Source organism: Schistocerca cancellata, chromosome 4 (genome assembly GCF_023864275.1).
Source record: "Schistocerca cancellata isolate TAMUIC-IGC-003103 chromosome 4, iqSchCanc2.1, whole genome shotgun sequence".
NCBI lineage: Eukaryota > Metazoa > Arthropoda > Insecta > Orthoptera > Acrididae > Schistocerca > Schistocerca cancellata.
This window is the reverse complement of record NC_064629.1, coordinates 522,499,740-522,527,434: the sequence shown is the minus strand read 5'-3', so window position 1 is coordinate 522,527,434 and position 27,695 is coordinate 522,499,740. Positions and strand designations below refer to the sequence as shown.

The following is a 27,695-nucleotide window of genomic DNA, read 5'->3' as shown; positions in this document are numbered from 1 at the left end:
CAAATGTAAGGATGTAGAAGCTTATCTCACTAGGGGTAAGATAGATACTGCCTACAGGAAAATTAAAGAGACCTTTGGAGAAAGGAGAACCACTTGCATGAATATCAAGAGCTCAGATGGAAACCCAGTTCTAAGCAAAGAAGGGAAAGCAGAAAGGTGGAAGCAGTATATAGAGGGTCTATACAAGGGCGATGTACTTGAGGACAATATTATGGAAATGGAAGAGGAGGTAGATGAAGATGAAATGGGAGATACGATACTGCGTGAAGAGTTTGACAGAGCACTGAAAGACCTGAGTCGAAACAAGGCCGCCGGAGTAGACAACATTCCATCAGAACTACTGACAGCCTTGGGAGAGCCAGTCCTGACAAAACTCTACCATCTGGTGAGCAAGATGTATGAGACAGGCGAAATACCCTCAGACTTCAAGAAGAATATAATAATTCCAATCCCAAAGAAAGCAGGTGTTGACAGATGTGAAAATTACCGAACTATCAGTTTAATAAGTCACAGCTACAAAATACTAACGCGAATTCTTTACAGACGAATGGAAAAACTGGTAGAAGCCGACCTCGGCGAAGATCAGTTTGGATTCCGCAGAAATGTTGGAACACGTGAGGCAATACTGACCCTACGACTTATCTTGGAAAATAGATTAAGGAAAGGCAAACCTACATTCTAGCATTTGTGGACTTAGAGAAAGCTTTTGACAATGTTGACTGGAATACTCTCTTTCAAATTCTAAAGGTGGCAGGGGTAAAATACAGGGAGCGAAAAGCTATTTACAATTTGTACAGAAACCAGCTGGCAGTTATAAGAGTCGAGGGGTATGAAAGGGAAGCAGTGGTTGGGAAGGGAGTGAGACAGGTTTGTAACCTATCACCGATGTTATTCAATCTGTATATTGAGCAACAAAAAAAGAAACAAAAGAAAAGTTCGGAGTAGGTATTAAAATCCATGGAGAAGAAATAAAACTTTGAGGTTCGCCGATGACATTGTAATTCTGTCAGAGACAGCAAAGGACATGAAAGAGCAGCTGAACGGAATGGACAGTGTCTTGAAAGGAGGGTATAAGATGAACATCAACAAAAGCAAAACGAGGATAATGGAATGTAGTCGAATTAAGTCGGGTGATGCTGAGGGAATTAGATTAGGAAATGAGACACTTAAAGTAGTAAAGGAGTTTTGCTATTTGGGGAGCAAAATGACTGATGATGGTCGAAGTAGAGAGGATATAAAATGTAGACTGGCAATGGCAAGGAAAGCGTTTCTGAAGAAGAGAAATTTGTTAACATTGAGTATTGATTTAAGTGTCTGGAAGTCGTTTCTGAAAGTATTTGTATGGAGTGTAGCCATGTATGGAAGTGAAACATGGACGCTAAATAGTTTGGACAAAAATAGAATAGAAGCTTTCGAAATGTGGTGCTACAGAAGAATGCTGAAGATTAGATGGGTAGATCACATAACTAATGAGGAAGTACTGAATAGGATTGGGGAGAAGAGAAGTTTGTGGCACAACTTGACTAGAAGAAGGGATAGGTTGGTAGGACGTGTTCTGAGGCATCAAGGGATCACCAATTTAGTATTGAAGGGCAGCGTGGAGGGTTAAAATCGTAGAGGGAGACCAAGAGATGAATACACTAAGCAGATTCAGAAGGATGTAGGTTGCAGTAGGTACTGGTAGATGAAGAAGCTTGCACAGGATAGAGTAGCATGGAGAGCTGCATCAAACCAGTCTCAGGACTGAAGACCACAACAACAACAACAACATGCCTATACCAGTTTCTTTGGCGCATCAGTGTATATTTCGCGTAAGATAAAAAACGAGAAATTAGGACTCATACGGAGGCATATAGTCAGTCGTTTTTCCATTGCTCTATTTGCGAGTGGAACAGGAAAGGAAATTGTTGTGTCTAGACAAGACAGTCTAGACACAGGGTGAGGTTACCGATAGGCACGCGTACACACACGCCGGCTGGCGTGAGTTCTGGAACAGGATACTTGATGAATGCTATAGAGAAAAATATGCAGCTCCTTGAATACTTAACTTTAATTCATCCTTGTGGTACATCGCTATTGACGATACAAATGAGTCTATCTCCAGATACGGTTAATTACAATCACTGTAAGGCTAATGGCGCCTTGCTAGGTCGTAGCCATGGACTTAGCTGAAGGCTATTCTAACTATCTGCTCGGCTAATGAGAGCAAGGCTTCGTCAGTGTAGTCGCTAGCAAAGTCGTCGTACAACTGGGGCGAGTGCTAGTCCGCCTCTCTAGACCTGCCATGTGGTGGCGCTAGGTCTGCAAGTACTGACAGTGGCGACACGCGGGTCCGACATGTACTAATGGACCGCGGCCGATTTAAAGCTACCACCTAGCAAGTGTGGTGTCTGGCGGTGACACCACAGAAATGACTCGGAGTTGTACAGGGTGCCCTCCGCCGCGCACCGCACGGTGGCTGCGGAGTATGTACATAGATGTAGGTGCAGATCTCTACGCAAAGGCCGAGAACTTTTCAGGTAGCCTAGGTATCTAACGTGCAGCAACGTGATGTGAGAGCCGATGGCGCTCCCCCCCCCCCTCCCCCACTTTTAGACGGCTGGGCAGGAAAGCGGGCGCGGCGGGCGCGCGCCTCAGTCGCCATGGAGACGCTGCTGTGGCTGCTGGCGGGCCTCGGCTGCGTGCTGCTGGCCTGGGTGGTGGCCGCGCTGGCCTGCACGGCTCTGCCCGCCCTCTGGCTGTGGCTGCGCCCCGACTCCGTCGACCTCGTCCGCAAGTTCGGCCAGTGGGCTGGTGAGTCACTGGTGCACTGCATCCATTTCTACCGGTGCATTTCCACACTCAAAGAGCACTAAGTGGCAGGTGTGGCTCTAACAGGGGATCCCAAAACCAAAAGATCTGCTCTAACCGTGATGTAAAAAAATATTACCATTATATCAAACACTTTAAGTATTATATTGTTATTATTATTAAACTCACAGTCACCTGTGGCACGTTATGTGTGGAGGCTACGGCGAATTATGTTTAGTTGGAGGGGGGAGAAGCGGTGAAAAACTAATACCGAACCCTGGATCCGCGCCTGAAGCTAGGGCAACGGAGATAGTTCCTAGCACTGCCCACGGGGAGAAACCTCGAACCTTAGGGTGGGGTTCTATCATATATCTGCTGAGACACGAACTCATATAATAATAGTAATCCGAGGTATATTATTTTAAAACAACAATCGAGAACGCACAGTTTTAAAATAAACATTACCAGTGTCGAGGTAAGAGTGGTTGCTTTGTTACAGATGCCCTCCGATATGCGAATTACGAGTTTCTATGCTCTGATTAAGAACATTATACTTTATGTGCTTGGCATCAGACTGCCGTAAGGAAGTATTTCTTAACATGGCTTTATTATTTAAGTTGAACATGGTAATATTTTGTAAAGATTTTTTATCTACATTATTACACCAGGGCGCTGCTATTTTTTGAACTTTATTCCCGAGTTGTAGTGTTAGACGATAAGCTTATTTCCGCTGCATGCCATTTCCAAGCAATTTCCATATCTTATCGTTGACGCTGTAGATGTCAAATTTTCTGCCGATTGTATTTGTGGTGCAGATTAAGTTGCTTTAGTTTATATATTTCTTTTCTCAAGTGTAGATGTTGTCTTTGAGTAATTTTGTTGAAATTTTCCTATTCTATGAATTTGACAGCTTTACTTATGTCAAGTTGAGAAAAAAGTAAATATAGGCAAAAACAGCTCAATCTGCGCTACAAATACAATACACAGAAATATTTGACAGCTACAACGTCAACAATGAGATATGGAAATCGCTTGAAAATGACAATGCAGCCGAAGTAAGCTTATCGCCTAACTGTCCAACTCTTAAATAAAATTTCAAAAAATAGCAGCATCTTCGTGTAATAATATATATAAAATGTCGATATCCCTTACGCTGCAGGCCCTGAGGCATACAAAATGGTAATATTTATTTGAAAAAAAAATGGCTCTGAGCACTATGGGACTTAACATCTGAAGTCATCAGTCCCCTAGAACGTAGAACTACTTAAACCTAACCAACCTAAGGACATCACACAGGATTCGAACCTGCGACCGTAGCGGTCACGCGGTTCCATACTGAAGCGCCTAGAACCGCTCGGCCACACCGGCCGGCATTTATTTGAAGGTTGTGCTGTTTGGAGCGCACTTTGCAATAGAATACCTTACGAATTTCAGTCAATAAATTGTTCCACAAACATTCTGTCTGTAATTATCAAATCAAAAATAACTTTCTTTAGTATGTGTCGTAGATGGTCATGCCAGAACGGTCCTCTGAAAGCGCAACTTCGTGATTATGAACTTGTTGTGGATTAAAAAAAAACAATATTCGACGTTTAGTCTACGACGAGTACTTCTGTTTGCCTCAGAAAGACGGCCGGAGGTTTCAAATGGGCGCTTGATTTGCCCAAAAAAGAAAAACAAGGACATATATAAGAAACTAAATTAATAAATATATATTTTTTTAAAATCTGGCTTATTTTTTACTTGCTACAAATCTTATCTACATCTATATATACACGACGAGTTACCTAAAAATTGCACGCCTTTAATTTCGTGAGCCGTTCAGAATATGAAACGAGGTTCTCTGCATCTGACAGACAGTACACAAAGGGGCACATAATTTTGTTGCATGTTTAATCTAATTATCTCTTGTATCGACCGAGGTATTGACGCGAATTTGTTTTTTAATGTGTACTATTTTATTTTCACGTCTCTGTTGGAAATTCTTAACATTGTCACTAGTTTCGGTCACACTGGATCATCTTCAGATGTATGTACGTTCCTAAGTAACCCATCGTGTCTGCATCGGAAACAGACATAAGAATACTGTCTGATGTGTAGTTCCAATACAGATACGAAGGGTTGTTTACTTATTTACGTAGATCTGATGATGATCGAGTGTGATCTACTTATACTGTAAAAAATATGCAGTTGTGACGGGAAAATAGCCGGTACGTAATTTTTAAAAAATATTAACACAGTTGCTGAATTCTCTCGCGACGAGTATGGCAGGCATAGCGCAAATTTATTTATTTTAGTGGAAATATATACTTTCTAACGGCACTCTATAGCTCTTTATACATCCAAGGTACTGAAGTAGCTTACTGGTCAAGCCGATTCACCGATGGGGCATGCCAGCTCCAGTAGGGTCGTGTCTAGTAAAGCGCGGTGATGGTTAAACCAGTCTTCGCGTTTAGAAGCACTTACCGCTGTATGCATTCGACCGTCAATTTATATCAGTTTAGATTAGCTTTGTGTGAGGTCGCAGCCACCACGCATTCCACCCATCTATGTGAAACATCAAAACTGTCTCGGAATAATGTTTTTGTTATGATCTGAGAAAACAAGGCGATTTTTATTGTGAGAACGACTATAATGAATTCACTAAATGTAACAGAGACCGTATTGTATATTTGTGGTAAAGATCTATGCACGAAATCGCAGCCGGCCGCGGTGGCCGTGCGGTTCTGGCGCTGCAGTCTGGAACCGCGGGACTGCTACGGTCGCAGGTTCGAATATTGCCTCGGGCATGGGTGTGTGTGATGTCCTTAGGTTAGTTAGGTTTAAGTAGTTCTAAGTTCTAGGGGACTTATGACCTAAGATGTTGAGTCCCATAGTGCTCAGAGCCATTTGAACCATTTTTGAACGAAATCGCACTCACAAACTACGAGGTCGTACTGAAGTGTAACGCCTCCGATAGTTTTACGTAAAAACTGTTGAAGCTTTTTAAATGAAACAAATGTTATTAACATTCTACATCTTCATTTTCATATCTACGTATTTATTCCTCAACAGAGTCACCCTAGCGACGAACATATTTCTTTCAACGAGAGACCAGTTTTTTGATACCGTCGCTGTAGAATGTTTTACTTTATTGACGGAGGCACAGCCTCACCTCTGTTTGCACCGCTTCAGCACTATCAAAATGAAGTCCTCGAAGGTGTTCTTTAAGTCTTGGAAACATGAAAACTGGTTAGGGCCGACTCGGGACTCCATGGAGGATGATCGAAGACAGTGAACCCAAGACGTCGGATTGTTGCAGATATGGGGGGCTCGTGTGTGCTCTGACATTGTCGTTCTGAAACTGGGGTACTTCATGGGTGGGAGAACTCTCCGAATTCGAAACTCGATTACAGCACGCTGCTTCTCACGCAACGTTCCACACCCCCATGTCCCACGCTACAGTTCGGAGCCATCTAGCAGCAGAGAGCTGCAAATATGTTGACATGAAGAATCAAGATGTAAGACGTTGATAACGTTTGTTCTGTTTAAAAAGCTTTAGGAGCTTTCATACAAAAAAATCGAAGGCATTACCTTTCAGCACGCCCTAGTATTTGCTGCCAAATTGTATCTATTGATGCCATGGTACCATAAATGAAAATTATGCCACGGTTTTAAATTTTGGTTGTATGCGTAATGCAGCTTATGTGATTGAGGATGGACAGGAAAGGACAACAGTAGATTACTGCAGCGGAAAGAATGCAAACCCAATTTGCATTGAATGTCGCTTCGTAAAGTCAAGAATTCGTCAGAGACAAGCCGTTACTCAGTGGGAGTGTCATAGAAGTTCTGATTAAATAATAATCGAGTAACTTGTCGTACAGATCGATGATTTTGCTGTTTCTGCCTTACTCTAGGGAAGGCTTTTTTCTGCACTTTCCTTGACGGCTAGTGTAGAGAAATGCCATCACTTCATCAAGAAATGGTTGTTTCTGAATTCAGCTATCCTACTATACGACCGACACGTTGAACCACTTGCTGAGTTGCAAAGAGAAGTTGGAATCTTTTCCTTTTTCACATAGCCTACCGTACTCAGAATTAATTTTTATTCTGCAACGCAATGTACGCTGATTTCAAACCTCCTGACAAATAAAAACTGCGTTCCGGATCCTGATTTGAACCTGGGACCTTTGACTTTCACCAGCAAGTGTTGTCGTGCTTGTATAGCTCAGTCGGTAGAGCAAGAGTCCGCTACATGCAAAGGTTCCAGTTTGGATTCCCGGTCTGCCATACTATTTCAATCTCTCAGGAAGTTTCAACGCACATCATAGTTGGAAAAAAGAACCTTACCCAAATTAGAGGTTCTCCAAGCCACTGTGCACCTACTTAAACTATAAATAGATTGCCTGTTTAGAGAACGAACTGACGAAGACAGTCATATAAATAAATAGACACAGAATAAGTATGTAAGAAAACCAGTTCTGCCAACTTAACTGCTGGAGAAACGGTAACGAATTCTCGGATATTTCGTTCAGTTCATTTAGGGTAGTATTACTGAAAGTTAGTACAGTGGGACAACGCTTTTAGATGGGATTAATCTGATTTCCTTTAACCACGAAACCGATTATACCTCGTCAAACAAATCAGTTTTCTCGAACAAGCAGCAAAAAAGAAAAAAACTGTAGCACCGCTTTTAAATATATACTCAGCAAATCAACAGTGCGTACTAGAAATTACTTTTATAATAACAGTGTGCTGGTGGCACTTAAGTATAGAACATGGGAACAGTGTGTGCAGAGATTTGTAGGAGGCTGAAAAACGATCCAAGCTAACTATGCGAAAAACTAACTATGACATTTTATAATTAAACTTTTCGCAATAATCAGCACCTTCGTTCAAACGTTTCCATCCACGACTGTTAAATGTTCCTGTAAATGCCAAGTTTCTTCACTCCAGTGACCTCCTGCGCTGCCCTCCTTTGTATGCAAGTGCATCCCCAGCGATGGTGGCGGGATGGGGGGCAATTGTGGTCTCCGAAAAACGAATTCACATCCCACCACCCTACGTAGACATACACGTTATTTCAGTACAAGTTTCAAGAACGCTAGAGTATGTAGTGATTATTGACTCGTAGCAAGTGTACCCGAGGTCATTTGTCACGAAGTTTAAAAGCTATTTCGCCCTTTGTCGATGTTCTCGCTGTAAGTGAAAATCCCAGATGATTCTGAGTTCTATAAGCTTCGAGTAACATTGTGTCTTCAATTTGTGATGTTTTTCTCGTGTTATCAGACATTGTTAAAAACTACTAAAATGTGAATGTGGAAAGAAAAGAAAGAGTCGTGTGGCATCGTTAGCTGGGAGACCCTGAGGGGTTGTTCAACCGCCTAATGGGTAACGATTTCCTTCCTCCATACAGTGGCCCTTTTCACACGGTATGTGAGACTGGTGTGTCAACTACATCAATTCAGTATAGGCGACTGCAATAGGTGTGTGGATCGTCTGATGTTTTTTTCGGTTGTACGATAATAGAAGGAAGAGTGCCAGCACATATCCTGCTTTTATCGGGTAGCACCAAGAGCACCGCCGGGCTTAATGGCGCCATCCGACGGACGGATCATCATTCATCGACAGTGTCACACTCTCTCACTTCATGGGACACTGCAGAGCACTTTGGAATTTTATCCAGAACACTGGTGCAAAATCCGGTGATCAGAAAGTTGATGACACCACACCACCTCCAACCCCTTGAAGGCCAAACACTATTGCCGAAAATTACTTCTGCTACCAGGATTCGAACTGGCTGCATCCGAATCGAGTACTACCGTACAGGCGTTAGTTATGGACCGCTGTTACGGAGGAAGGTTACATTATAAGTAGTAGCCCAGACCACGCGATACTCTTACGTGATCTGAGGTAGTAGAAACCTATGAGAGATAGATGTAAAGTTTTTTACCTCAAAAAAATAAAGTTTCCTAAATTTTTTGCCTGGTTACGGATACATTTATGAAACCTCGTACACACCGAAATCCCCCTGCCACAGTTTCGTAGTACGTCGCTAGAGGACCCGAGCAACCCACTGATACGAGGGACAGTCATAGTTTTGATTATCATTTGCTGAATTTTCCAACGGTGCTTGGCAGAACAGGATAATAAATATAAGAAGGCCTTTCCTAATGTTCTGCAAAATTACATTCACTTTGTCACGAACCGGCTTTCGGCTTCTTAGGCCATCCTCAGGTGACAACTGTATTGCAAACACAGATAAAAACGATGTGCGACTTATACAGATATTGTTTGTACAGAAGGAACTAAAATGGCGCACAGTGTTTACGTAGGAAAACATTACATTATTTTGTCACATAGTAACAATTAAATTAACTAAAAAGAGTAGAAAACAATTTTTTTAAAACAATTTACGTCATTTTTTATCCTCTGTCCAAATAATATCTGTGTAAGTCGCACATAATGTTTATCTGTGTTTGCGACATTCCGTTGTCACCTGAAGATGGCCTTAGAAGCCTAAAGCCGGTTCGTGACCAAAAATATATAATTTTTCAGAATATTAGTAAGTGTTTTCTTATTTTATATTATTTGGTATCTGTTATCCATAGCGAAATGCGACACTTTTATCCAATACCACCTTCAGCTAAGTAATGGCCCTACGCTCTGCTCTGAAGACCTTTTTCTACCTAACAAGTCCGCGCTCACTAATCCGCAACAGTCGCCGAGAAAAACAGGAGATTGCCAAAGCAGAATTCGACGCCCGTGCGCAGGAATGCTTTGTAGGCCTTCCCTGCCGGAAAAGTAACCTCGTTGATCACGAAGGATCACTGACTCCAGACTTTCAGAACAATAACCACTTTAAAAGACAAACTTCAGCCCAGATTGGCCAATACTTGCCACCTTAATCCCACGAGGGCCGACGGGCGACTCCTCGATTTCACTAGCTCGCAAAACGCTTCACGATTTTATTACCGCTTAGGCATTCCAGCCAGTCAGAAGTATGTAGGAATTCTAGTTGGCCATTTCCTTCTGCTGCTTCCAGCGCTTCTGTAAGGTGCTGCTCTCTGACAGGGCTTCAACAACTTTTTCTGCAAACACCGACCTTCATGGGGAAAATTACTACCCCTTAAAGTCAGCCTAATCGGCTCCAACCACCACCTTTTAGCAGGATTAGAGAAAGCCAAGCCCGTCAACTTCAGGCCGAACTAAAACGTCCTTCCCCCCCCCCCCCCCCCCCCACCCACCCCGCAAGCGGAAACTAACCGATCTCAATGCAATAGCGAACAAGCCTAGTACGCACGTATGGCCAGGAAATGAGATGTTAACGGTATTCCTTTACCCAAGCAGGTAGCCAGTTGCTGGCGTGGCATCCATACGAGTATCTGCTTGACACACGCTATACTGAAGCAAACTGAACAGCATATACAACAGCTAAGGAAGCAGCAGTTGTCTTTTGTTTACTTGGTGCCTGTGAACCCGAAATATTTAACGCAATGAATTACTGTCATCTAAATCTACATTTATACTCCGCAAGCCACCCAACGGTGTGTGGCGGAGGGCACTTTACGTGCCACTGTCATTACCTCCCTTTCTTGTTCCAGTCGCGTATGGTTCGCGGGAAGAACGACTGCCGGAAAGCCTCCGTGCGCTCTCGAATCTCTCTAATTTTACATTCGTGATCTCCTCGGGAGGTATAAGTAGGGGGAAGCAATATATTCGATACCTCATCCAGAAACGCACCCTCTCGAAACCTGGACAAGCTACACCGCGATGCAGAGCACCTCTCTTGCAGAGTCTGCCACTTGAGTTTACTATACATCTCCGTAACGCTATCACGCTTACCAAATAACCCTGTGACGAAACGCGCCGCTCTTCTTTGGATCTTCTCTATCTCCTCCGTCAACCCGATCTGGTACAGATTCCACACTGATGAGCAATACTCAAGTATATCGCAAACGAGTGTTTTGTAAGCCACCTCCTTTGTTGATGGACATTTTCTAAGGACTCTCCCAATGAATCTCAACCTGGCACCCGCCTGACCAACAATTAATTTTATATGATCATTCCACTTCAAATCGTTCTGTACGCATACTCCCAGATATTTTACAGAAGTAACTGCTACCAGTGTTTGTTACGCTATCATATAATCATACAATAAATGATCCTTGATTCTATGTATTCGCAATACATTACATTTGTCTATGTTAAGGGTCAGTTGCCACTCCCTGCACCAAGTGCCTATCCGCTGCAGATCTTCCTGCATTTCGCTGCAATATTCTAATACTGCAACTTCTCTGTATACTACAGCATCATCCGCGAAAAGCCGCATGGAACTTCCGACACTATCTACTAGGTCATTTATATATATTGTGAAAAGCAATGGTTCCATAACACTCCCCTGTGGCACGCCAGAGGTCACTTTAACGTCTGTAGACGTCTCTCCATTGAGAACAACACGCTGTGTTCTGTTTGCTAAAAACTCTTCAATCCAGCCACACACCTGGTCTGATATTCCGTAGGCTCTTACTGTCGCAGTATGGTTCTACACACGTAGAAGACAGAGACCGTCTCAACACACTTCCCTCAAAATAAAGCCAGGAGAAGAGTAGTATGGCAAGCGAATATATGTATTGTGATGGTGCAGTTAAAATTCTCAACTTCTTGAACAGGTACCTACATGACGACCGCGAGTAAACATATTATTCTTACTGCTCTTTTTTGTGCCATCAAACTTCCTTGCTAAGTGATAAGTTACCCCAGAAATTTTTGCGTAAGTCATTGCTGAGTGTAAATATGAAAAACATGTCCGGAGGTTGATTCATTTGTTTCCAAGACTAGAAATTGTACAAAGCGCGAAGGTAGCTGAACTTAATTGTTTGAGGAACTCGGCAAGAAGCTTCTTTCAGTTCAAGTGTTCATCAACATGTACACACCAAAATTTGGACCATTCTTCCATATTTACTGACTCTTGTTCATATGGCTACATCAGTTGTTGGTATGATTCTATTTGTTGCATAGAACTGAACACAGTGTGTTTTCTCAAAATATGAGCAGAGTCCATTTTCAGACAGCAACTTAACAATTCTTTGGATTGAATTTATTATAACACTAGTATCGTCAGCAAAAGTGCCAATTCTCCGTGTTGAATGCTGAGTGGAAGGTCATTCACTTGTATTAGGATCAGTAGTGGGTTCAACTCTTTGTGATTCCTTCCCAGTAATTAAAATTTTCTACCTTTCCAACATTGAATTATTGACCACAACTTTTTGCATTCTGTTTGTTAAGTATGAGTCAAACCAGTTGTTTGTAAAGCCATCAATTCCGTAAAACTTTAGTTTTTCTAACAAGAAGAGGGTAGCATGGTCTGTGTAATCAAACGCCTTGGAAAGACCACAGAAAATACCAACTGGCTATATTTTAATATTTGAGGCTTGTGATATTTGGTGGATGGATGTGTAAATAGCATTCTCAGTTGAGTAACCCTTCTGGAATCCAAACTGTGATATGCTAAATAATTTTTTCTACTTAAACATGAGACTACTCTTGAGTACATTAGTACAAAATCTCCCAACAATTGAAAATATTAGTTATCATGATTTGCACTGATGTTTAGGGGAGCAGTAGCCAAATTTTGATTCGTATCTGCTATGATATTTTGATTGTTCCTCCTGACAGCTGCCGATACTGGAAATGAGACGGCACCGCCAGCCCTGTTTGAGTCGGAAGAGGCTGGGCCCGCCAATCAAGGCCTGGAAACGAATACGTATTCACTCAGGGCACAGGGCACTTGTTCTGGTTACTTTATGTTTAGCCTGCCATGGATTAGGGAAGCGCTGATGCTAGACAGTGTTGGCGAGATGTTTCAGTCAACTGCTAGCCCTCATTTCAGGAGTGAGCTAATAGCTGAAAACATCAGAATTACTACCAGATTTAAAGTCGCGGGATCAGTCTTGCTTGATAAGATTCTACAAGTCATACTACAGTCGTTCAGGGGAGCGTTTCGGTGAATGTAAAGCTGGTGGTCGGCAACTAGGACTGCGACACTGGCGCAGAAGTATAGCGACAAAAATTTTCACAGCATAATAAAGATGTACGTCTTTATACGACGGGTAGTCACGAAGTTTTAATTACCACCTTGAAAAAAATCAAACTCCCTCTAGGAAACTTGGCAATGGTGTAATCCTCTCTACACATTCAACATTCAATGCGAAACATTTCTCCCAACGTTGGATGACTTGGCAGAGACCTTGGTTGAACAAGCCTACATTTTGGCTGTTTAGGGAACTTACCTATTCGAAAATCACCTCGCTGTCATTCTCGAAATGCCTGCCACGCAATATCTACATCTACATCTGCATTATACTCCGCAAGCCACCTAACGGTGTGCGACGGAGGGTTCTTCTGGTGCCACTAAGTGATCCACATTTCCTGTTCCACTCGCGAATGGCGCTTGGAAGGAATGATTGTTGGTAAGCCTCTGTACAGCTCCAATTTCTCGAATTTTGTCATCGTGGCCATTCGGTGCGATATGTGTGGGAAGAACTAATATGTTGTCCGACTCTTTCCGGAAAGTGCTCACTCGAAATTTCAATTGTAAACCTCTCTGTCATGCACAACACCTCTCTTGTAACGTCTGCCACTGATGTTTTGAGCATCTCTGTATCGCTCTCGCGCCGACTAAACGATTCAGTGACGAAACGTGCCGCTCGCCGTTGGATCTTCTTTACCTCTTCCATCAGTCCTACCTGGTAAGTGTCCCAGACTGATGAACAGTACTGAAGAATCTGTCGAGCAAGCGCCTTGTAAGCCATTTCTTTCGTGGATGAGATTCACTTCCTTAAAATTCTTCCTATGAATCTCAGTCTAGTGTCTGCTTTTCCTACTATTTGTTTTATGTGATCGTTCCATTTAAGGTCGCTCTGGATAGTTACTCCTAGGTATTTTATAGTATACACTGTTTCCATCAATTTGTCATCAGTAGTGTAGTTGTATAGTAGTGGAGTTCTTTTGACATGTATTGCAATATGTTAGATTTACTTATACTCAGAAACAACTGTCAGAACCTGCACAATTTATCAAACCTCTGCAGGTCATTTTGCAAATCGGTACTGTCTTCTGGCGTTGCTACTTTCTTGTGGATAACCACATCATCTGCGAACAGTCTTAAAGAGCTTCCGACGCTTTCTACTAGATCATTTATGAACATTGCAAACAGCAACCGTCCTATCAAGTTCCATGGTGTACTCCGGAAATTAACTTTACACGCGTAGATTTTGTTTCGATAAGAGCGACGTGTTAAGTTCTGTCTGCAATAAAATCTTGAATCCAGTCGCAAATATAGTCCGATACTCTGTAAGCCCGTATTTTGTTCACTAAACGACAGTGTGGGACAGTATCAAATGCCTTATTGAAGTCGATGAACACGCCATGTACAGGGGATAGGCAAAATAATGTGAAAACCTGTACTTACATGGGAATGGTTTATTAATAAGAGGTTAGACCCCCATTTTACCGTAATACAGCTGCGATTCTTCTTGGATTTCTGGGATATAATGATTGTATAGTCTCCAGTGGCATGTTATGCCACTCTTCGATCAGAACCTCTTCCGACTCCTGTAGTGACGAGGGAGGCGGAAATCTGCTCCGGAGTCTGCGTTGCAATACCGCCCACAAGGGTTCGATAATGTTCAAGTCCGGGGACTGTGATGGCCAGGGAAGATGCTGCAGTTCAGTTACATGCTCCTCATACCACAATTGTACTGTCCTGGCTGTGTGAATGGCTGCATTATCGCCCTGAAATATGGCATCATTGTTGGGGAACAACATTTGAATGATGGATGCACCTGATCATCTAAAATGTTCACATAATCGTTGGCTGTAACATGACCACACCATCACAATTCCACCTCCATGGTTAACTGTTGGAATCAAGCAATCAGAAATGTAGGCTTCTTCTGGCGTTCTCCAGACGTAAACTGGGCCGATGTTCGGAATAACAAAAACGTTGACTCGTCGGACCATAGGACGTGCTCTACTGATCAGCCATCCAGGTTTTATGCTCCAGACACCATGTTTACACTTCTTTGCGTTGGTTGTCGTCACTAATGGTTTCGGTATAGTAGCTCGTCCATGAATATTCGCTTTATGGAGTTCTCGGCGGACAGTTTTGATAGATATGGGGTCTCGAAGATAGCTATTGAGCTCTGCAGTCACATTAGCCGGCGTAGTTTCGTGTTGTTTTGACACAATTCGTGTTAGCGTACGACGATCTCTGTCATTTAGTTTTGATTTGCGCCACGTTTACAAGATGATGTCTTTCCCTGTTTTGTGCAGGCTGTCTCGACTGTTGAAACAGTTGCTCTTGAGACATTCTATAAGTTGGCTGTCTTGGTTGCTGATGCTCCAGCTAATCGGGCCCCCCACAATCTGTCCCCTTTGGAACTCTATTAGGTCTTTCATTGCACGTCGATCTCGGCCTCAGAATGCAAATACGAAGTGTGCACTACAAGTAAACAACCTGCGCTGTTGCCTAGTCGGTATTGGCCGGCCGAAGTGGCCGTGCGGTTCTGGGCGCTGCAGTCTGGAACCGAGCGACCGCTACGGTCGCAGGTTCGAATCCTGCCTCGGGCATGGATGTGTGTGATGTCCTTAGGTTAGTTAGGTTTAAGTAATTCTAAGTTCTAGGCGACTGATGACCTCAGAAGTTAAGTCGCATAGTGCTCAGAGCCATTTTTAATCCGTATTGAATACGCACAATCCAGCGCGACACGTGCCTTACCTGCGTTGTTGACCGTCAAACACAACCATCCCATTACTACCGCTGTTCACATTATTTTGCCTATCCTCTGTATCTGAGTGCCGTTGTCCTCGGCGCTATGGATCTCATGGAGGAACAGAGCGCGCTGAGTTTCGCAATATCTGTTCTTGCGGAATCCATGTTGATTTTAATAGAGAATATTTTCGTTCCCCAAAAACGTCATAATTCTTGAGAAAGAAACTGACGTCAGCGATATAGTCTTATAATTACGTACATTTGTCCTACGACGCTTCTTGAGAACGGGAATGTAGAATGTCCTGTGCTTTTCTCAGGTGTGCCAGTTTGGTCGCTGGTCGCCTACTGATTTTATGTAAGACCAAAACCTCTTAGGGTTTTTACCCAGATCGGTTGACAAAATTTTACTGACAAAGTCATCGAACGCTTCTCTCACTGCTATTCTTACGTCATAGTTTCTTCATCCGAGGAAAGAGGAAGAAGTCACTCGATGGCATGTCAGAATAATATTTGGAAGAAGCAAAATACGATAGTCCAAAGAAGCAGTGTCCAGTGCAGATTTCGCTGTGGCGTTGTCGTGGAGCAGAAATATCCTCTTGGATAGCTTCTTGCGACGCTTCGTCTTGACAGCCTCGCTTAAAGGGGGATGTTCATGAAATTGACCGAAAAGGTCGGTTTTCAATTTATTTTTTATTTACTAGTAGAGCTCATGGACAATAAATTTCCAAAGTTTCAACGATGAAAGCGCATCCGAAGTACCTGAAAAATAATTAAATGTGTGACGCGACCTTCCCGCCACGCGCACTTTTTGAAGCGACCCTTCATTGTCTACAGGCTCAGAGGGATAACAACCACTACATCACTTCCAAATTGTCAAGCCCAATTACAGGTTCATGGCCGATCCCGAACTTCTAAAAATGAATGTTCATGGCAAAACCCAGAATCCAAATGAGTCTCTAAATTCACTCGTACGGAAATGGTGCCGTAAGGCCAGATTTTCGTCTCCCACAGTTGTCAGAATTGCAACGTATGATACAGTGCTTGTATTTAATGATGGGACCGTTGGGAGGATGAAGGTATTAGAGAGAATGGGATTTTAGGTAGGAAATTTCACTCAAGACATTTCGACAAAATACACTCCTGGAAATGGAAAAAAGAACACAGTGACACCGGTGTGTCAGACCCACCATACTTGCTCCGGACACTGCGAGAGGGCTGTACAAGCAATGATCACACGCACGGCACAGCGGACACACCAGGAACCGCGGTGTTGGCCGTCGAATGGCGCTAGCTGCGCAGCATTTGTGCACCGCCGCCGTCAGTGTCAGCCAGTTTGCCGTGGCATACGGAGCTCCATCGCAGTCTTTAACACTGGTAGCATGCCGCGACAGCGTGGACGTGAACCGTATGTGCAGTTGACGGACTTTGAGCGAGGGCGTATAGTGGGCATGCGGGAGGCCGGGTGGACGTACCGCCGAATTGCTCAACACGTGGGGCGTGAGGTCTCCACAGTACATCGATGTTGTCGCCAGTGGTCGGCGGAAGGTGCACGTGCCCGTCGACCTGGGACCGGACCGCAGCGACGCACGGATGCACGCCAAGACCGTAGGATCCTACGCAGTGCCGTAGGGGACCGCACCGCCACTTCCCAGTAAATTAGGGACACTGTTGCTCCTGGGGTATCGGCGAGGACCATTCGCAACCGTCTCCATGAAGCTGGGCTACGGTCCCGCACACCGTTAGGCCGTCGTCCGCTCACGCCCCAACATCGTGCAGCCCGCCTCCAGTGGTGTCGCGACAGGCGTGAATGGAGGGACGAATGGAGACGTGTCGTCTTCAGCGATGAGAGTCGCTTCTGCCTTGGTGCCAATGATGGTCGCATGCGTGTTTGGCGCCGTGCAGGTGAGCACCACAATCAGGACTGCATACGACCGAGGCACACAGGACCAACACCCGGCATCATGGTGTGGGGAGCGATCTCCTACACTGGCCGTACACCACTGGTGATCGTCGAGGGGACACTGAATAGTGCACGGTACATCCAAACCGTCATCAAACCCATCGTTCTACCATTCCTAGACCGGCAAGGGAACTTGCTGTTCCAACAGGACAATGCACGTCCGCATGTATCCCGTGCCACCCAACGTGCTCTAGAAGGTGTAAGTCAACTACCCTGGCCAGCAAGATCTCCGGATCTGTCCCCCATTGAGCATGTTTGGGACTGGATGAAGCGTCGTCTCACGCGGTCTGCACGTCCAGCACGAACGCTGGTCCAACTGAGGCGCCAGGTGGAAATGGCATGGCAAGCCGTTCCACAGGACTACATCCAGCATCTCTACGATCGTCTCCATGGGAGAATAGCAGCCTGCATTGCTGCGAAAGGTGGATATACACTGTACTAGTGCCGACATTGTGCATGCTCTGTTGCCTGTGTCTATGTGCCTGTGGTTCTGTCAGTGTGATCATGTGATGTATCTGACCCCAGGAATGTGTCAATAAAGTTTCCCCTTCCTGGGACAATGAATTCACGGTGTTCTTATTTCAATTTCCAGGAGTGTAGATTTACAGCGCCTTTCTGCAGTTCACATGTCAGTTGAAGACTTGGTCAAGGAAGGGAGGCAGAAAACAAGAAACCAGAATAGAAGACTTGACGGGAAAGAGGACCCTGAGTACAAATCTGGGGCCGTCTGAAGAGCTGACATAAGAAAAAACATTAGGTTGAACTTTAAATTGCATTTCCCGATAATTATGTTTTTTGAAGTTTATATACCTTTTTCTCAGAATCTACACTACTGACCATTAAAATTGCTACACCACGAAAAAGTCGCGGAATATGGTGTAACGAGTACAGCTGTGCATCGATGCTGGTGGAGTAAACTTCCAACATTTGCTGGGAGTACTTTGTATGTGTGTATGTAATCTCCCTATTGTGTATTATCACCTCCGAAAATTGCAGATGTGTCCTATGACTCATTAAAGTAGTTGGGGTTTCTATGGACCGCACTGAGTAGCACTGGATTTGAGGAAACGAATGTATAATTTAGAAGAGAAAAATGGTTCAAATGGCTCTGAGCACTATCGGACTTAAAATCTGAGGCCATCAGTTCCCTAGAACTTAGAACTACTTAAACCTAACTAACCTAAGGACATCACACACATCCATGCCTGAGGCACGATTCGAACCTGCGACCGTACTGCTCGCGCGGTTCCAGACTGAAGCGCCTAGAACCGCTCGGCCACAACGTCCGGCCTTAGAAGAGAATGCGAATATTATTTTACTCCGTTTACGGAGTTAGCTACTGTTTCCGAGTTTCCCTCCTTTCATAACTAGTGCAGGGAGGAGACATTCCACCAGGCTAGAAAGAACGATATTAAAAAATCGTTTTTTTTCGATCAAAATGCTAAAGAATTTTTCTTCAGTGATGTTCGATAAGTTTCGTTGCTGTGTATACACTACTGCGAAAGATTAATGCTGTTATGGTTAGAAATTAATGTGGACTAATTATTATTTTCAATTACAAATGGTGAGTTCCCGTACATATAGAATATACCGTACTGCCAGGATAATTTTCACTATTTACATCGTCTAATTTACACTACTGGCCATTAAAATTGCTACTCCGCGAAGATGACGTGCTACAGACGCGAAATTTAACCGACAGGAAGAAGATGCTGTGATATGCAAATGATTAGTTTTTCAGAGCATTCATACAAGGTTGGCGCCGGTGGCGACACCTACAACGTGCTGACATGAGGAAAGTTTCCAACCGATTTCTCATACACAAACAGCAGTTGACCGGCGTTGCCTGGTGAAACGTTGTTGTGATGCCTCGTGTAAGGAGGAGAAATGCGTACCATCACATTTCCGACTTTGATAAAGGTCGGATTGTAGCCTATCCGCGATTGCGGTTTATCGTATCGCGACATTGCTGCTCGCGTAGGTCGAGATCAAATGACTGTTAGCAGAATATGGAGACGATGGGTTCAGGAGGGTAATACGCAACGCCGTTCTGGATCCCAACGGCCTCGTATCACTAACAGTCGAGATGACAGACATCTTATCTGCATGGCTGTAACGATCGTGCAGCCACGTCTCGATGCCTGAGTCAACAGATGGGGACGTTTGCAAGACAACAACCATCTGCACGAACAGTTCGACGACATTTGCAGTAGCATGGACTATCAGCTCGGAGACCGTGGCTGCGGTTACCCTTGACGCTCCATCAGAGACTGGAGCACCTGCGATGGTGTACTCAACGACGAACCTGGGTGCACGAATGGCAAAACGTCATCTTCTCAGATGAATCCAGGTTCTGTTTACAGCATCATGATGGTCACATCCGTGTTTGGCGACATAGCGGTGAACGCCCATTGGAAGCGTGTATTTGTCATTGTCATACTGGCGTATTACTCGACGTGATGGTATGGGGTGCCATTGGTTACACGTCTCGGTCACCTCTTGTTCGCATTGACGGCACTTTGAACAGTGGACGTTAGATTTCAGATATGTTACGACCCGTGGCTCTACCCTTCGATCCCTGCGAAACCCTACATATCAGCAGGATAATGCACGACCGCATGTTGCAGGTCTTGTACGGGCCTTTCTGGATACAGAAAATGTCCGGTTGCTGCCCTGGTCAGCACATTCTCCAACTCTCTCACCAATTGAAAACGTCTGGTCAATGGTGGCCGAGCAACTGGCTCGTCACAATACGTCAGTCACTACTCTTGATGAACTGTGGTATTGTGTTGAAGCTGCATGGGCAGCTGTACCTGTACACGCCATCCAAGCTCTATTTGGCTCAATGCCCAGGCGTATAAAGGCCGTTATTATGGCCAGATGTGGTTGTTCTGGGTACTGATTTCTCAGGATCTATGCACCCAAATTGCGTGAAAATGCAATGACATGTCAGTTCTAGTATAATATATTTGTCCAATGAGTACCCGTTTATCATCTGCATTTCCTCTTGGTGTAGCAATTTTAATGGCCAGTAGTGTATGAAGATTAGAATTATGAAATTTTGTACACTTAGTTGCCCGCATCTCGTGGTCGTGTGGTAGCGTTCTCGCTTCCCACGCCCGGGTTCGATTCCCGGCGGGGTCAGGGATTTTCTCTGCCTCGTGATGGCTGGGTGTTGTATGCTGTCCTTACGTTAGTTAGGTTTAAGTAGTTCTAAGTTCTAGGGGACTGATGACCATAGATGTTAAGTCCCATAGTGCTCAGAGCCATTTGAACCATTTGTGCACTTAGTTCTATAAATCTAACGAATGTTGTCTCAAAATAAATTTTGAAATTCTGAGCTTAAGCTGAGACATGGGGCAAAGCGCTTGAGATTTTGGATGAATTTTATATTATACTTACTGAATTATAATTTAAAAAATATTACAATTATTGTATTCGATATATTCAAAAACACTCATGAGGGAAGCTTACGATATGCAGAGAGATTAAACAGAGAAAATTTTGTAAAAATCTCTTGAATAGTTTCTGAGAAAAAGGTACATATATTAGTTTTTGAAACTAAAATTTTTAAATTCCGTAAAAAAAGTTAAATATTTATAACCCAAGCAACTTAACGGCAAATGTGTTAGTGTCATGTAAAGCATGGTACAAAATTTCATTGCCGTATCTTCGAAATTGTGGATTTGGTGCATCTTTTAAATGTGAATGTTTTTCGTGAACGTCGCCCCTTAACCGCGTCAGTAGTTTTCGGTAGTATTTTCTGTGATGGTTTGCCCCTTACGAGCATAATCCGTTAGTACAACACCATGGCAGTCCCGAAAATGTTACTCAGCATCGCTTTGCCCTACGACGGTTCGGCCTTCGCCTTGTTCGCCGGTGATGAATTCATCTGTTGCCACTGCTCGCTTTTGTACTTCGTCTCGAGGTCACATTGATACACCCAGCACTCACCCGTGGCTATTAGATGGCTAAAGAGGTCATGTGGACCGGCCTGTCGTAGTTGAAACATTTGCGGTTCTGCCTCGATTCTCTGGCTTTTTCAGTCGGTGTGAGCAATCGCAGAACCCAGTAGGCGGCAATCTTTTCGCGTTCAAAATGTGATGCGATATGCTGAAAACTGGTCCTTGACTAATCATCACTGTTTCTGTCATCCATTGTGATATGGCGGTCGTCGAACACCTAGGCCTCCCCTTCTCTCGCGATTCCCGGTTCTTCAAAGAGAGACGGGCTACCACTTCGTTCCTCGTCACTCATACTTGCTTGCCCACAGTGGAAGCATCTATGCCACCTCTCCACTGCGTCATTTAATGGTGCACTGTTGCCGTACGCTTTCACCTACTCGGTGTGGACTGTTGCGAGATTATTCCGGTTCGAACGTAGAAAACGAACTATCACATGTCACTCGACTTTATCAGTGCGCTGCGCCATTTTGTTCAGACTCCTGTAGCAGTGTAGGACGGTATTATGATGCTGAGGAATTCAATGTGTACCAGGACTGCAGGCAAACATAAAACTAATTTCGTAACTTTATTCTTTTGGGGTGTTACTTAAAACTCTATGACTAGCCGTAGTAGACTTATCACTTACATGAAAGCTTACACGTCCTAATTGCAATGAAGCCCAAGGGCGTTGCCGCAGTGATAACACCGGTTCCCGTCATATCACGCAAGTCTTGACTAGCACTTGGATTAGTGACTGTCCCTGTCTACCGAGCGCTGTTGGCAAGCGGGGGGCACTCAGCCCTTGTGAGGCCAACTAAGATGCTACTTGATACAGCAGTAGCGGTTCCTGTCACAAAAACTGACAACGGCCGGGAGAGCGGTGTGCTGACCACATGCTCCCCCATATCCGCATCCAGTGACTCCTATTGGCTGAGGATGACACGGCGGTTGGTCGATACCGTTGGGCCTCCCGAGGCCTGTTCGGACGGAGTTTAGTTTTAGTTGTCGTGTAGTGAAAGTGAAAGATATTTTGGTTTTTAGCTATAGGATGGAAATGGGGTACGCACTATCGATAGCCAACAAGGTCATTGATAGACTTAAAATATCGATACATCGACAATACTGTCGGCTTTAGCCAAGCATTATCTACTTTAGCCAAAATTAACTACTGTATGTTGTTGGCCTTACTTGAGCTCAGTTGCTGTTTTGTTGATCAAAAAAAAGTTCAAATGTGTGTGAAATCTTATGGGACTTAATTGCTAAGGTCATCAGTCCCTAAGCTTACACACTACTTAACCTAAATTATCCGAAGGACACACACAAACACACCCATGCCCAGGGGAGGACTCGAACCTCCTCCGGGACCAGCCACACAGTCCAAGACTGCAGCGCCTGAGACCGACCGCTCGGCTAATCCCGCGCGGCTTTTGTTGATCGGTTCTTACTTGGAGCTGAATTTAATGTTAGTACTGTCGTTTATTGTTTTTATGCTATGTGCTGTAAGAGGAAGCCCACTAGCTTTACGGTAAGTTGAAAATATACACGCACTACAATAATAGCCTAGTTACTTACATATGGCGGTTTAATGTTTTCACTGGAGTCGTTATACGGAGGCGGGCAAAACTTTGAGGTTGCAATATTTCGGTATTTCACAAGGCAGCGGAATGTTAAAGAACATTAAATTAAAATCAGTGTATAAAAATACTCTGTGTGGCCCAAAACTCGCATTTGTCGACCAAAAATCGCCCTAAAGGCGATGGTTGCATTTTTTTAAGAAATTTGCTAAAATTCTATCACTGGTAACCCAAATGGCAAAGTACCGCCTAATGTGGTCACCCGTACGGTACTCAGTTATGGAAACCAGTTCCGATACGGGACGATGAGGAGGAGTTTGTGGAGAGAGGAAGGGGGATGTGATGACGGCACATTCTATAGTTCGTTCGCTTCTAAAAGATTTTTTCAGCGGGCTGCTTTAATTCGTCCGAGACGCCTGCACCTTCGCCCTCCCCCCCCCCCCCCCCCCACCCGCCTCGGCATCAACCTTTCGTCCAAAATCTCGAGCTCTTGTAATACTATAATAACTGAAACCAAGAATTCCGTACAAAATTAAATCTTAAATATGAATAAAGTCACGCACTACCAAATGACCAATCATGCACATGTAGAGGAAAAAAAAGAAAATTATGTGTATAAAATTAAAAAAGTAAATAAAATTGTTTTCAGAATAAATGAAAAATATGACGCCCCTTTGTTTAAGGAACCAGTGTACATGTACACTCACGAGTAACTGATTTAGAGACAGCTGCTACATTGGAGAGAAAACACTATTGTCACCACGATGAATTGAATAGTTCGATGTGCCTAGTGGATGGGATGTCAGGTCTTGTACGTGCTGTCGGCGTGATAGTCGAGCCCTAGATGGGCACGTAGTGCAGTATCATCGCATTTGACTGCGGCCAGATCGTAGTTTTTCGAGGCATGGGACTTTCCATCACCATGATCCGTGCAGCTACTGGGCTTTCGACATGTCACTATGACAAGGGTGTACCGTGAATACCTCGATGCGGGGCAAATCACCACCTCCAGAGTCAAGTGCTGTGAGCAGCAACGTGTTGATAACAGACATAGTCGTCGGCTATAACGGAATGTAACAGCTGATAGACGGGCTACAGTGTAGCAGGTACTTGCCAACTGGTGAACAATCATATTCTCCCCAAGCATCTCGTCGATATATGGTGTGGTACCTACGCTCTATTCATGCGCGTCTGCTCAGCGCACGTCACGGGTTACTAAGATCACTTTGCATCGAGGAACTCCGCTACGGTCGCAGGTTCGAATCCTGCCTCGGGCATGGATGTGTGTGATGTCCTTAGGTTAGTTAGGTTTAAGTAGTTCTAAGTTCTAGCGGACTGATGACCTCAGCAGTTAAGTCCCATAGTGCTCAGAGCCCAACTCCGCTACTGGACACTCGACACGTAGGTAAAGGTCACCTTCACTGGTCAGTCGTGGCAGACGTTGGCTTACGCCGATGGCTGGGTTCATACTGTCGAAAACCACATGAGACGATGCATTCCCTTTATCAATAGGGCACCGTTCGAGCCAGTCGTGGTGGTATTCTCGTGATTCTCGTGTGGAAGGTGTTCACCAAGGATATACTGGACCCCTTGACACACCTACGATCGTCTCTCACCGGAAAACGATGCAGGAACCTAATGTCGGATCATATGCATCTGTTTGCTCGTCTTCAGGACCCTGCAAGTAACCTAATATTTCAACAAGACAATGCACTACTCCATCCCTCTCGGACTGTGTCGCGGTGGTTGAGTAGCACTTCATGGACATGGGATGCTTGTGTGAACCCTTAGGTACCTTGACCTCAACGTACTGAGAATACTGGCACACCACAGATCTAGAATCACGCCGATGGGCAGAGGTTGCCCAGGAGCAAGAGGCTCATTGCCTTTCTGAGGCGCTCCCTCCTGGACAGCATTGATGGTGGTGTTCTATAAATCTGAACTTCTTCACTTTAAGTTTTTCCGTATCCCTATTAATTTTAAGCTTACAATTTTTTAAAGCTGCAAGATTGCTATACTTCGTTATAAATGAAGAAATCATATACTGAATATGTACAATTTAATATTTTGAAAACATGACCTGACTTAGTAACTAGGTGACAGATCATTTTTGTAAATGACAGCAACCAAAATAAAACAAAATAAACACCGCTGAACGATATGTTTACTGTTGGGATTCAACACCAACCAATCTTCGTGAGTATGTACGTCAGCTGAGCGGTTCTGGATCAGGTGACTCAAAAACTCTCTCGGCGTCTCCTAGAACCCACATCGCGACGTCTTGCTGCTCTTGTCAGGATGAAGGGGATGACAATCTTTAGTAGATTAGTGTCTCTAATTCAGTTGCTCATGAGTGTTCTTCAAGTTATAAGATCCACCATAAGAGTCGACTGATTGCTAGTCACAGTAAGTTACGCTCATGTGATTCATTTCTTGAGGAGATGCGACCTTAATCTGAAAAGGCTCGCCGGCCGGAGTAGCCGAGCGGTTCTAGGCGCTACAGTCTGGAACCGCGCGACCCCTACGGTCGCAGGTTCGAACCCTGCCTCGGGCATGGGTGTGTGATGTCCATAGGTTAGTTAGGTTTAAGTAGTTCTAAGTTCTAGGGCACTGATGACCTCAGCAGTTAAGTCCCATGGTGCTCAGAGCCATTTGAACCATCTGAAAAGGCTCAAAAAAGTTCATTTTGTAATTTTATGATATGATTTACAGGAGATAGGCAAAATAATGTGAACAGTAGTAATGGGATGGTTGTGTTTGACGGTCAACAGCGCAGGTGAGGCACGTGTCGCGCTGGACTGTGCGTATTCAGTAAAGTTTAGACACCAGTGTAGGTTGTTTACGAGTAGTGCACACTTCGCATTCGCAGTCAGACGCCGAGGTCGAAGTGCAATGTAAGACTTAACAGAGTTCCATAAAGGGCAGATTGTGGAGACCTGATTGGCTAGAGCATCAGTAACCAAGACAGCCAACTTATCGAATGTTTCAAGAGCAACTGTTTCAACAGTCGAGACAGCCTGAACAAAACAAGGAAAGACATCATCTTGTAAACGTGGCGCAAATCAAAACTAAATGACAGAGATCGTCGTATGCTAACACGAATTGTGTCAAAACAACACGAAACTACTGAGACTAAAGTGACTGCAGAGCACAATAGCCATGTTCGAGACCCCATATCTATCCGCCGAGAACTCCATAAAGCGAATATTCATGGACGAGCTGCTATACCGAAACCATTAGTGACGACAGTCAACGCAAAGAAGCTTAAAACATGGTGTCAGGAGCATATATCCTGGACGGCTGATCAGTGGAAACACGTCCTTTGGTCCGACGAGTCAACGTTTTTGTTATTCCAAACATCGGCTCGGTTAACGTCTGGAGAACGCCACAAGAAGCCTGCAATCCTGATTACGTGATTTCAGCGGTTAAGTATTAAATTGGAAATGTGATGGTGTGGGCAGTCATATCATGGTATTCTTTTGGTCCCATCATTACTCTCAAAGGCCGTGTTACAGCCAACGATTATGTGAACATTTTAGGTGATCAGGTGCACCCCATGATTCAAATGTTGTTCCTCAACAAAGACGCCGTTTTTCAGGACGATAATACAGCCATTCACACAGCCAGGACAGTAAAATCGTGGCATGTGCAGCATACAACTGGCCAGCACAGTCTCCAGACTTGAACGTTATCGAACCCTTCTGGGTGGTATTGGAGCGCAGACTCCGTAACAGATTTCCGCCTGCCTCATCACTACAGGAGTTAGAAGAGATTCTGATCGAAGAGTGGCTTAACATTCCACTGGAGACTATACAATCATTACATGCCAGTATTCCAAGAAGAATCGCAGCTGTATTACGGTAAAATTGGGGTCCAACCCCTTATTAATACTGTAAATCATTCCCTAGTAATTACAGATGTTCATATTATTTTGCCTGTCCCCTGTAACAGGTTAAAATGCATAAAATTCTCTAAATATGCTGCAGAATGGTATAACCATATGTATTACAGTCCGTAAAATCGCACCCCTGGAGAACTTTGGATTGCCTTCCACAGTAAAATACATTCAGCTCATCAGGTGCTTCAGCGGATTATAAATGGTGGATCATCCACCCCTGCCAATATCTATCTAGTCAACACAAAGCTCGTGGTACCGTTTTGACAAATATCGGTACATCGAACAAATAGAGAACAGCTTAATGATTTGGATGATTTTTTGGTCTAGATAAGAGCAGGGATCACTAGCGTCCCTATATTGGTAACTGTGTGAATCCATTAAATGACCACAGGTATGAATAACATGTACGTTACTACCGATGATGCCTACGCAGACCAAGAACAAGTACAGTATACTCTGGAAATACCCCGTTCAAAAACCATATTTTCTGCCCTTGCCGTTAGTGAAACTGGGTACAATCGGCGTTGAGAAGTGGACATGAGACGTTTGGACAAATTGAGTTCCTGAATCTGTTTTCATTGTCAAATTTAACGTATTCCTGCGTTGACCATCTATAGTGAGCTTAGACAAAACGCATCTGGAGTTGGAGAGGTTAACGGCTGAATCGTGAACGTTATCCGGATAGACCAGAAACATTTGGTGTATGTAGTGTGTGGAATGATGTCTGCATCAAACTGTGTCACTGGCAGACACGGCTTGGTAGTTATCATACAGA

General features: G+C 44.2%; 1 protein-coding gene across 1 annotated transcript in view; it reads left to right on the top strand.

Moving 5' to 3' along the window:
* Positions 1–2,642: 2,642 nt before the first annotated feature.
* LOC126184307 (inactive hydroxysteroid dehydrogenase-like protein 1) overlaps positions 2,643–27,695 on the top strand; it is a 155,628-nt gene continuing 130,575 nt past the window's right edge. Inside the window, exon 1 of the mRNA XM_049926682.1 lies at positions 2,643–2,793. Within this exon, the coding sequence (XP_049782639.1) occupies positions 2,643–2,793 (151 nt within the window). The remainder of the gene's footprint in view (positions 2,794–27,695) is intronic.